General features: G+C 34.2%; 1 protein-coding gene across 1 annotated transcript in view; it reads left to right on the top strand.

Annotated features, from left to right (window-relative positions):
- ABCA12 (ATP binding cassette subfamily A member 12) overlaps positions 1-9,670 on the top strand; it is a 222,592-nt gene extending 212,922 nt beyond the window's left edge. Inside the window, 5 exon segments of the mRNA XM_051983610.1 lie at positions 131-234; positions 2,662-2,754; positions 3,881-3,986; positions 6,157-6,294; positions 8,469-9,670. Coding sequence (XP_051839570.1) covers positions 131-234; positions 2,662-2,754; positions 3,881-3,986; positions 6,157-6,294; positions 8,469-8,576 — 549 coding nt within the window. The 3' untranslated portion in view covers positions 8,577-9,670.
- The last annotated feature ends 2,363 nt before the right edge of the window (positions 9,671-12,033 follow it).

Here is a 12,033-nt window from a genome sequence, read left to right on the forward strand (position 1 = left end):
CAGTCATAGGACCTCGTTAAGGGAGTTCAGGTCTAGGGAAGCCAGATGTGGTGATGATTCATGTAAGGCATCTCATCCAAAAATTAATTAATTTGATTAATTACTTTTTCTTGTGATTTTTTTTATTAAGGATGAGCCAAGCTCTGGAATGGATCCTAAATCTAAACGACATCTCTGGAAGATCATTTCAGAAGAAGTACAAAACAAATGCTCAGTGATACTTACTTCTCACAGGTAAAGTGAATTACAGAAACTTGGAGATCTAAGAATACAAACTCTGAAATATATCTTCATGATGATATTCAGGAAAACAATCAGTTATAATATTTGCAATTCATTAAAACAATAAAGATTTATTGATTACCTTTCATATATACATAGCAATGTTCTAGGAAACAAGTGGTGGCAGATTCAAGAATACAGACTTAAGTCACCTTGAAGATATAGGATGCAAGCCATCATCTATCTAAATTTAATTATATATTTGTTTAGTCAAACTATCTGTTTAAACTTAATCTTTGTTTAATAGTTTCTAATTAAGTATATAGCATATCCTAAGCATACATTTAAAGATTAGATTAGAGAGGATGTGGATAACATATTCTTTAATACAAAGTAATTATATGCTAGGATTATTCTCATAAACTTTAAAACTATAAAGAAGACTATTTAGAGGAATCATGAAAAAGAAAATAGAGAACTGGCCTTAAAATCAGGAACACCTGGATTGAAATCTTGCTTCTGAGATATGGTTTTTTTCCGGCACACCCCACTTAACTTCAGAATGCATCAGCCAACTGTCTAGGACTGGAAGTTGCAAAACAATTGCTGATCTGCTTTAATGTGTGGAATATCCTATTCAGAAGTTTTTTAAGCAATAAAATCACCTATCTATTCTCCAAAACCCCCATGTGCTTTTGGCCCATATTCCATGATCTGCTAACCAGTGTTAAATCTAGGAATTTGTACAAATAGGATCCCTCTCTTCCAATAGTTATTTTATTCTTTTTAAGGGATAGTGCTGAAACTTAGGGAAGGAAACCAGTATTTTTCCATGTCATTGAGTAGATGAGCTATCCCTCAGCACCAGAGCAGTCAACATGAATTGGCCATGGAATAAAGGAATACAACTCTAAATGTCTTTTCTTCTCCCTTATGGATTGAACAAAAGAAGATACTCCTGGTCTAAGTGAATAGAGCTTGACATAGAATCAAGAAGACCAGGTTCAAGTCTGGCCTAGGCTGTGTAACTCAGGGGAAGTCATCTAATCTCACCTGCCTCAATTCTCTCATCTGTAAAATGGGAATAAGCTGTGCCCAGTGTTATGTGAAGCTAAAGTGAGATAACATTTGTAAGGAGCTTTGTAAACCTTAAAGCTCTATATAAATGCTAATTATTATTACTATTATTATAATTATAATTAATTTGAGAATACAAGTAATCACTATTGCTTCAGAAATGTTAGAAAAGTCATTTTCTTTATTGAACTGTGAGGCTGCTGTTTGGGGCCTCCTCCTGTGTCCTTGATAATTACTAGATAGAAGATAGTTCTATTTAGGAACTAAGCATCTCTAACTAGGCAAATACCTCCCTAGATCTCAGTGTTCCTATGGTTTTCTTGTGGATTTTCACCTGGTAAATTCAACCCCAAAATCCTTCTAAATTAAAAGATTTTTAAAACAAAAGGAGGATCATATGATCATTAGATCTGAACTGAAAGTGACCTTGGAGTACTCGTCTTACAGATGAGGAACTAAGCACAGATTTAATAATTTGCCCAAGGTCATACAGATGATCAAGTATTTGAACCCAACTCTTTTGATTCCAGGGACAATGATCTTAGACTTATGATGGAAGATGGGACAGAAAGCTGAAACAGTGGGGAAAGAAATCCCTTTCAGCATCAAGGACAGATTCCATGTCTTGCTAAGCAGGGCAACTTTATAACTCTAGTCCTAGCCCACCCTAGCCTCCAGCTTTTGGAACATTCTAAGCCTTTATCACCCTAAAAATATCATTTACCTTTACTATCTTTTATTCTGGTACTTCCACTGGTGACTCAAGATTGCTATCCTAATATAGACTTTATTCACTTCTACTCCTAAACAAAGCACCCTAGATCTTGTGACAGAAATCCCCATTACTTTCTTTAATATAAGATCTCTTAATAAAGATCTGTTTCCTCTTCTGCATATTCATACTCACTTCCTTGGGAACCAAGAATTTGTAGGACATGGGAAGACCCTGATCCCTCTGAGATTTAGGAGTCATAGATATCTTCTCAAAGGAAATCAAGAAATTATAGTTCCTTCAGCTAAATTGGGAAGACAAAAGTTAGAGGAGAAATAGACAAATTCTTTAGGGAAAATTTTGAAAAGATAAATTGGGATGTGTTGAAAGAACTAATAGATTTATGTGGAGAATCAAGGACAGATTCTATTTGGAAGTGATGATAGCAGCAAAAGCACAAAGGTAAGAACAAGTAAGATAATGGGCTAAGAGGGAGGTGATCATCATAGCAAGAAGAATCATCACAATTACAAAAGTCCAGTAATGAAGTCATTATTTTTAGTTCATTAAAAGACACACATAATCAAAGTTGAGCACTTAATTATAATCCTGTTATAGAATACTGAAGATTTTTCCACTTTATTTTTCAGCATGGAAGAATGTGAAGCTCTCTGTACCAGATTGGCCATTATGGTGAATGGAAGGTTCCAATGCATTGGTTCTTTACAGCACATAAAAAGCAGGTTAATAACCAATAGATTGTTTCTTAAATGGATCTAGATATGTGCGGGGCTCTGCTTCAAAGATCATTTCAGTTGTCTGTTATACAATGAATTGAGAAAATGGAGTGGGGAGGCCAATCATTAGAACGAAATTAATATCTTCCCCTTAAAATTTTAAAAAAATATTTACTTTGGGTTTATTTTACTTTTAAAACCTAACAATAGGAAACATCTAAAGCTTACTAAGGCTGGTTTTTCTCATGATGTGTTTGATGGAAAAATTATATACACATATATATGTTATATATATATACATAGAGAGAGAGCGAGAGAGAGGACGTAGACTAAGGCATTTATACTATTATTTTGTAATTCAGGTTGAGTTGAACTTTGACAAATACATTAAATTCTAGACTTGACAGTAAGCTAATTACCATTTTCCTAGTTCTTCCACAAATTGCTTTATAGTTTTACTACTTTGGAAGCCTGTAAGGTGTGTGTATATATGGAGGGGAGGAATCTCATGTATAGAAATAAACACATAAATAATTTTATTAATACTGATTTATACTAGAATTGATAACCTAGAATTACCAAAGCCTCTCTCAAGATAGAGATATATATTTATATATAAACATATTTCTATATCTATATCAAGAGAGAGAGAGAGAGAGAGAGAGAGAGAGGGAGGCGGGAGGGAGGAGTGGGCTGGAAGCTAAGTAGTTCCATAGCATATAGAGTGCTTGGTCTGGAGTCAGAAAATATGAATTCAAATTTGGGCTCAGATTCTTAAAAACTATTCAATCTTAAGCAAGGCCCTGAAATTCTGTTTACCTCAGTTTCCTCAGCTATTGAATGGGGATAATAATAATCCCTCAGGGATGAAAATAAAATGACATGATCTCTGTAAACTGTTTTATAAGTTTTAAGAGACTTATTTATATAATCCCTTATAAAGAGATATTATATAGTTATATAAATATCACCTACTATTATTATATATATATATATGTTCATATATATATATATATATACATATAATGTGGTCAGTTTGCACACAATTAAATCAGTGATTTTCATCTAGTTTTCCAGTGAAACAACTTTACTACAGCATTGCTCACATCACATTTTCAATTTTTCCTTCTAGATTTGGAAGAGGATTTACTGTAAAGGTTCATTTTAAAAACAGTAAAGCAAATATGGAAGTTCTGACACAGTTCATGCAACTACACTTCCCAAAAACATATCTAAAGGTAAATATGTGATTGAAAAAAAAGGTGATTTCAAATGGAATATAGACTTGGAGGATGATTGAATAATCACAATATGAGCATGGATTTAGAATCAGAAGTCCTGGCTTTGGTATTTACTAGTTGTATTACTCTGGGTAAGCCACTTAATCTTAGCTTCCACATTTGTAAAATGGGAATAATGATACTTGACTTTACAGAGTTATTATGAATAGAACATGTTATAAAGTTAAATAAAATCCTAAGATTACAAACTATCAGCATTATTATTTATATTATCTACTAAATATTTTCACAAATGTATAGAGACCAGAGTTTTCAGGATGTAGTAAAAATTAATATTAATCCTTAACTGGAGGCAGAGGGAAGATATCAGGAAATGGATAGTGATTGTTGCTTTAGTTTGTTGTATATATATAATATTGATCTAGCTATTGAATATTTACGTATATATATATATATGTTTAGTTATATGTATATGTATATATATATGGAGGCAGAGAGGTGGCTCAGTGATTAGAACACTAAGGTTGGAGAAAGGAAGAACTAAGTTCAAATACAGCCTCAAACACATACTACCTGTGTGAACTTGAATAAATTATTTAACCTCTATTTACCTTAATGCACTGGAGGAGAAAATGGCAAACCACTCCAGTATGTTTACCAAGAAACCCCAAATGGGATCATGAAGAGTCAAGCTGAATAATCAAATCACAACAACAGAATACACATATGTGTATGTATATGACATGTGCATATAAACACATTCTATATGTGTATATATATATAATATTTGCTAAGTACATATATTCAAATATATCATATATGCAAAGCATATGTTGTTGTTATTATTGTTTAGTTATTTTTCAATTGTGTCTGACTTTACAATCTCATTTGGGATTTTCTTACCAAAGATACTGGAATGTTTTGCCTTTCTTTCTCTAGCTCACTTTATAGATGAGGAAATTGAGGCAAACAGGGTTAAGCGGCTTGCTCAAGAGCACACAGCTAGTAAATGTCTGAGGCTGGATTGGAGCTCTGGGAGATGAGTCTTCCTGATTTCAATTCTGGCACCCTACTACACTATCTAAATGCCTATACTATAGAGATATATATTATACTAATATACTATATTTAGGTACATATATAATATAATATATGATATACATACATATATATGTGCATACCTGTACATGATAAATACACACATACATGTATAAATACACATATACACATGTATATAGTCTTAGGAAGCATACTTCAGATAATCATCCCAGTTTCATTACTTGCAAGAGCTCTTCAAAGTGGTCTGGCTATATCCTTATTAACGTATACATCTTAAAAATGAATAAATACTTAGTCATCTGAAAAAAGATTCATCAGTTATAAAAATGAAAATGTCCTAGCATTCTGAGAATATAAGAAATTGGACTTGGCCATAAGTGTTGAAAGTAATACAGACAGGAGGAAATGTAGTATTGTCCATGCATAAAAGAAGTAAGACAGCTTTTACAGGAGAATGATGAATTTAGGATATTTCTCTTGTTGGTTTCTTGATGCAATTCTGTCATATGATTTAAGATAACTGCAAAGAAAAATCCAGTATTATGGAAAGAAAGCTTGGTTATAGTGGAAAGAGCCCAGGACGGTGAACTATGATTCTGGTCTGGGAAGATACTAAATGCTGGAAAGGTCCCCTTTTGCCCCACAGGTCTCAATTTTATTTATTTCTTCAATTAGGATAAAGCACTTGTCCTACCTAACTAGAGTAGGTATCCTGCTCTAAACTTTAAAAAATCTAGTGTTGACAGATATAAAAAGAAGGCAGTGTGAAATTTCCAATTTTCAGTAACTTTGAGCAATTCTCATAGAAAGTTATTAATCCTCACAGTGATGTCTATAGGATCTTGGAATAAATGTTTAGATAAAGTTAATAGAGCGTACTTGATTATTTTCATTAGCTTTTCATGTTGCTTTCTATCTTTTAGATTTTGTGAAAATGTTCATTTCATCTTTGCAAACTGTTATTTTACAATGTAGTCAATATTTACTCTGCAACATCATTTACTGAGGGAAAATGTCTTCAGTTTCCTTAGTCCTCACTAATGTTATGTCTAGACAAGTCAATACTACCTGACATCCCAAAATACATTGTATTCTTTGATTCTCACAGGACCAACATCTTAGTATGCTGGAGTATCATGTGCCAGTCACAGCGGGAGGAGTAGCAAATATATTTGATCTACTAGAAACAAACAAGGCAGCCTTAAATATCACAAACTTTTTAGTGAGTCAGACAACTCTTGAAGAGGTAAGAGAAATGTTGTGATTTATCCCTAAAACTTTACATGCTGTTGAATATGAATGTTCCATCTTTTTTTTTTTTTTTTTTTTCCTGAGGCAATTGGGGTTAAGTGACTTGCCCAGGCGACACAGATATAGGAAGTGTCATGTATCTGAGACTAGATTTGAACTCAGGTCCTCCTGACTTCAGGGCTGGTGCTCTATTCACTGCACCACCTAGCTAGTCCCATTTATATCTTTTTAATGACATAGAATTTGCCTTTAATTAGAGCAGTATTTTTGTGTGTAACCACAAATCCCAGCATAGCTTTTGATGAATTTATATTTGAGTTTGAGAGTAAAATTATTAGTGGATTTTTTAACCGTATGAAAGCAATTATTTCTTTAATGAGCAACTGATGATTTTCAGTTCTAGTATTGGCTAGGATGTCTCCTATGTCTGGAATATTTACCACCCCTTCTCTTTTTTTATCTCTGCTCATTCATACTGTCCTTGCTCATCAAGGTCCAGTTTAAATGCCGTCTCTTTTATGAAACTTTCTTGATTCCCCCCAGCTGGAAATGATCTGTCACCACATCTTATAATTCTTCCTTTGAACTTACAATCTAATTTGAATGATAATTAACATTCATATATTCAAACATGTTTTATATTTGTGTTCAATTATATAGTTTTTGAGAACAAAAAAACATTTTTATCATTTTACAATAAAACAAATATTTGTTGAATAAATGAATTAATGATGAGTGAGCAGATATCTGTACAAAACAATAAGAAGTTTGTATTCAATTCAACAAGTGAACTTACAATTAATGCTTTACTTAAGTTTCTACTTGATAGAATTCCAAAGTAAATGATTTTATCAATCACCTTTATGGAGCAGAATCCAGTCAATAGTGTAGGCAGATATATTGAAATAGAATCTTTATCCAAATTTAGATAGCTTGACAAGATTGAATCAATTGGGCTTTTGCAAAGAGTGTTCTCTAATGACATTTCTATCATCTAACTTGGTATAAATAAGGGCTTCAAAAATCAGCCTCTAACACAGTTGTTCCATTTTAACTTAGTACAAATTGCCAAACTCAGTGCTATGGAAAATCTTCAGTGTATCCATCATAAAAATGGGAGTGGAAAATGAACTTTTAATTTTCAAGCATCATACCTGTTTTTATGAGTATATATATTTCTGAGTGAGTTATATAGAAATAGGAATGTATTTATGAGTGATATCTTTGTGAATTATATAGGAGGCATTAAGGAAACATTTTTTTTAAACTTGAATTGAGCCAAAACTCTTGTAGTTACTTTATTTCTATTTATTTATTTATTTATTTTTACAATTTTTGGCTTTCCCTTTATCCTTATTGCATACAGAAAATTGCAGGAGGTTCCATTTATCTTTTCATATTATAGAAGATTTAATTTGTGTCTTTTCTTCTGAGACCTTCAATACTTTCCTCAGCATCCACATCCTCCCCATTCCCCTCAAAAAAAAGGCTTAGCCAGCTTAATGAGATGTTTAAAAAAACTATAAAAGACTTGATTTTGCTTAATAGATGTCATTTGATTGACTGAAGAAAAAAGTTGTATTGAAATGTTTAGATATAAACTGACCCATGCCCCTGGTAAAATTTCCATCAGGGATATAAACATATGGGAAGATAAAGCCAGGGTCTCTTACCTCATTTTGGCAGGCAATCATTTTAGAAAATTCAAATTTAATTAATTAATTAGTCTGTTATATAAAAATTACATGCTATATTGGGAACTTGGACAGGTCCCATATGGTGCCTCCTTCAGTTGCTGATTTCCTTTTAATTGACATCCTTTTAATTCTAGTTTTATGTGCTTTTAAACTTACAATATTAATTTTAATAGGATGTTTATGATTAGCAAATACCTATTGCATTTTAAACAAGAAAACCTAAAATCTGATGGACCAGGCCATGTTTTAGGCAGAGCCTATAATATGTTCATAATTATTTTATTACTAATTAAGATAAACATTTTTAAATTAAGTATTTTTCACATGTGTTGGTGCATCTCTGAGTTTTCTTGGAGAAGCACCATGTCTCACTTCTTGTGTATGTGCACTTCTGTAAGCATCCCTTCTACACCCCTGTGTTTTGATCTAATTTGACTTAGTAATAACTGTTTGCTTTCCTTTGAAATATCAGGTTTTCATTGACTTTGCCAAAGACCAAAAAGCCCATGTGAACTTGGAAACAAGCAGCCAAGGTTCCAGCATCAGTGGCGACTCTCAGGATGAGCAACCTGAGTCTTAGCACTGGGTGACTCACTCCCACCTGCTCATTGCCAAAACATTCATGGTGAAAAGGAACCACCGGAGATGCCATTTCATCATTGTATCTTAGTTTTAAATTATTCTGTTGCATGAAAACTTAGAATTGTGTGAGACTAGCAAGGTAACTGAACTGTAGAGCCTGAGGAACAACATGTATCGTCACTATTGAAAAGAACATACACATGCAGGACTCTTAAGAAGAGTAACATGTTTTTGGTGAGGTTTCTCAAAGAAAATGCAAAGCTGCTTGAGAGTGGATGGCAACATCTTCCCTTATTCCTTTAAATGTTTAAAATAAAACATGAGATGTAGTTACTATGAGTCCAAAAATCAGAGTGAAGACGAAAACTTGAGGAAATGGGAGATATAGAAATGTTATGCAAAGACTGCAAAAGTAAGAAAACAACAGGATAAGCATCTTCTCCAAAAGAATGCACCCACTGTTAGCCATACTGAGTGAGGATCAGATTCATATCAATGTCAAATGGATGCATGACACTGAGTCCTGATAGGTAGCCCGTGGACCTGTTTATCAATGGGAATATATTGTCTTCCATCACCCAAAAGAAAGTACATTTCTATAAGAATGTGGCATAGAACAGTTTACCCTGGTGGTAAGGAGAATATATGCCCATTTCTGACCTGTCATTCCTGACAATAAGGGGACTTAGGGATAAAAAAAAAATACCATTTCAGGGAAAAGATGGCTCTGTCAACCAGGCAGATATTGAGCCTGGGAAACTGGGAAAGAAATCATGTGCTGCAGGCAGGCAGTTTTCTTCAGCTGTTGATGAAGCCATTTGGCACACCTCTGCCCAGGGAGTAACTTTGGGGAAAGAGGACACCTTCAAAGATTACTTTTAGCCAAAATGCACAAGCTAAGTCAGACTACATGGGTGGCTGTGGGACAGGATCCTTGATAATAGCTATTAGGGTGTTTTCTATATATGTTTTGCTCAGTGTAACATTTTGTATATATATATATATATATATATATATAAAATGATGCCAGTGTTGGCACAATTGTTTCAATGTTGAAAATCAATAAACATGAAGTGAAAAAACAAAACAAAATCAGACTTATAAGGTGTTTCAATTAGCTCAAGGTTTACAAAGGAACCAAAAGCAAAATAGTAACCAGCACTGTCAGGAGGAAGGCTCTGCTTGAAAGCTATGACATCAATCTTAAAAAATTTCAGCATGCATTCCTGGAAGATATTCTACTGTAGTGCGGTAGAAAGCATTCTGGGCTTGGAGAAAAAGTATCCGAGTTCAAATCTTATCACTACCATTTGCTACCAATGTGACTTTGCCCTCTCTTGATTGCTTTTCTCATATGTAAAATAGAGATAGTAGACTAGATGACTTCCAATGTCCCTCCAGCTCTGAACTTTGGGTCCTAAGACTGAGGTTTTAGAGAAATGAAAGATGTGGTTTTGAGTCTTGGTGTCATTTATTAGCTATGTGACAAAAGGCAAAGGGTTTCATTTCTCTGGGTCTTGATTGCTTGCTTTTGCAAAAGTATATGAGAGTCTTTCAACCACATCTTCCCAAAATCAGTACATTACCTGAGAAGCATTCAGTGTGTCTGGTTTGTGAGAGGAAGAATGAGAGAGACACAGCAAGGTAGAAAAGGAGAGAAGAAAAAAGAAAGAAGAAAGGAAAGAAAAAAGAGGAAAGGAAAGAAAGGAGGCAAGAGGGAAAGCAAGTTGGAAAGTAAGAGAGGGAAGGGAGGGAAGAGAAAAAAAAAGGAGGGAGGGAAGGGAAAGGAAGGAGGGAAGAGAGAGCGGGAAGGGCACAAAGGGAGGAAGGGGACAGAGGAAGGGAAAGGAAGGGAGGCAGAGGAGGGAAGGAGGAAAGGAGAGGGAAGAAAAGGGAGGGAGGGAGAAAAAGGAGGGAGAGAAGAACAGAAAGAGGAGAGGAGGGAGAGTGAGGAGGGGAAGTGAAGGAGGGAAGGGAATGGAGAAAAGATGGAAAGAAGGAAGAAAATGAAAGAATGAAGAAAAGAAAAAAGAAAAAGAAAGGAAGAAAGAAGAGAGAAAGAAAGAAGGAAGGGAATAAGGAAAAAAGGAAGAGAGGAAGAAAAGGAGGGAAGAAGAAAGAAAAGAAGGAAGGAAAGGGAGGAGGGAGGGGAGGAAGGAAGGAAGAAAAAAGAGAGAGGGAGGGAGGAAGGAAGGGAAGGAAGGAAGAAAGAAACCTGCATAGACATGATGCAGTCTGAAAACCAGGTGCCAGAACAAGAGAGAGGAGCAAAGAATGAGGAGCATCTATGTAATGCCAGTACCATATTATCAATTATTTCTTCTGAGTTATATCTAAGGATATCTAAGGATCTTAGGGGTCCTTGTTCAGGCCAAGTCAAGAGACAGTTTCCTTTTCCCTTGATTTCCAAGAAGAATCAACAAGGGCTCTTCAATGCTTTAGCATTGATATAAAGAAAAGCAGCACCTCCCAAATATTGAGTCTTCAGCATTCCTGTGGCATCTGGATCTACTCTGCAATTGAAATGGCATTGTTTTACTTATGTTGTCATTGCTGCTATATTGAATACTACATATTTAAAAATCACTGTGCTATACAAAATCACCAAATTAAAACCATGGGTACTATGAGGAAAATAAAATTAAGGGCACAACACTGAAAAACTCCATTATTATTTCAGCAAAAACTTCATCAGATGTAAAAAAAAAAATTATGGGAATCTACTAAATAAAACAGTAGCACAGTTTTATACATGAAAAATATTTGAAAATACACAAATGGCTTTTGGATTCTATTTGGTCTGCAACCAGATTTCCACATGTGATAATAGTTAGCAAAATCAACAGCTATGGAGAGATGGAAGCCTCTGTAATGGTGGAAGATAGGGAGCATGGTGTGCATGAAGAGGGACCAATCTTCCTCTACCCAAAGCTCCTAGTAATCAAGAAGATATGCAATAAATAGAGTATTTTATTTGGAAAAAGACCTGAACTTTCCAAAGGGTTGCAGCTTGTGAGTTTTAGTGAAATAATAGCGTTTTCTTCATTCTTACTGTTTCTCCTAGCAAATAAACTCAAAATGCAAAGTCTTGAGTTATGCTCAAATTTTCCCCAAATATATCAGGAGCATTTGTGCATCTTCAAACAAATATTTGAGTAAAACTATCCCCTATTTGAATCTCCTATTTGATGTAGTTCTTTGCTTTACATCGGGATATATCACAATATTTTTACTACACATTTTTTTAATAATCAAGGCTTATTAACATACATTGACACTATTTTAGGTTATTCTTATTTATTTATTTATTTCCCCCCAGTTACATGTAAAAACAATGTTTTGCATGATATTTAGTCAGACAAAACATTTCCATAATGAAAGAAAGCAGAGCAAAAAAAAATCCTTAAGAAAAATTAAAAAGTTTTTTTAAAAAAGTATGTGCCAATCTATTTTCA

This window comes from Antechinus flavipes, chromosome 3 (assembly GCF_016432865.1).
Source record: "Antechinus flavipes isolate AdamAnt ecotype Samford, QLD, Australia chromosome 3, AdamAnt_v2, whole genome shotgun sequence".
NCBI classification, from domain to species: domain Eukaryota; kingdom Metazoa; phylum Chordata; class Mammalia; order Dasyuromorphia; family Dasyuridae; genus Antechinus; species Antechinus flavipes.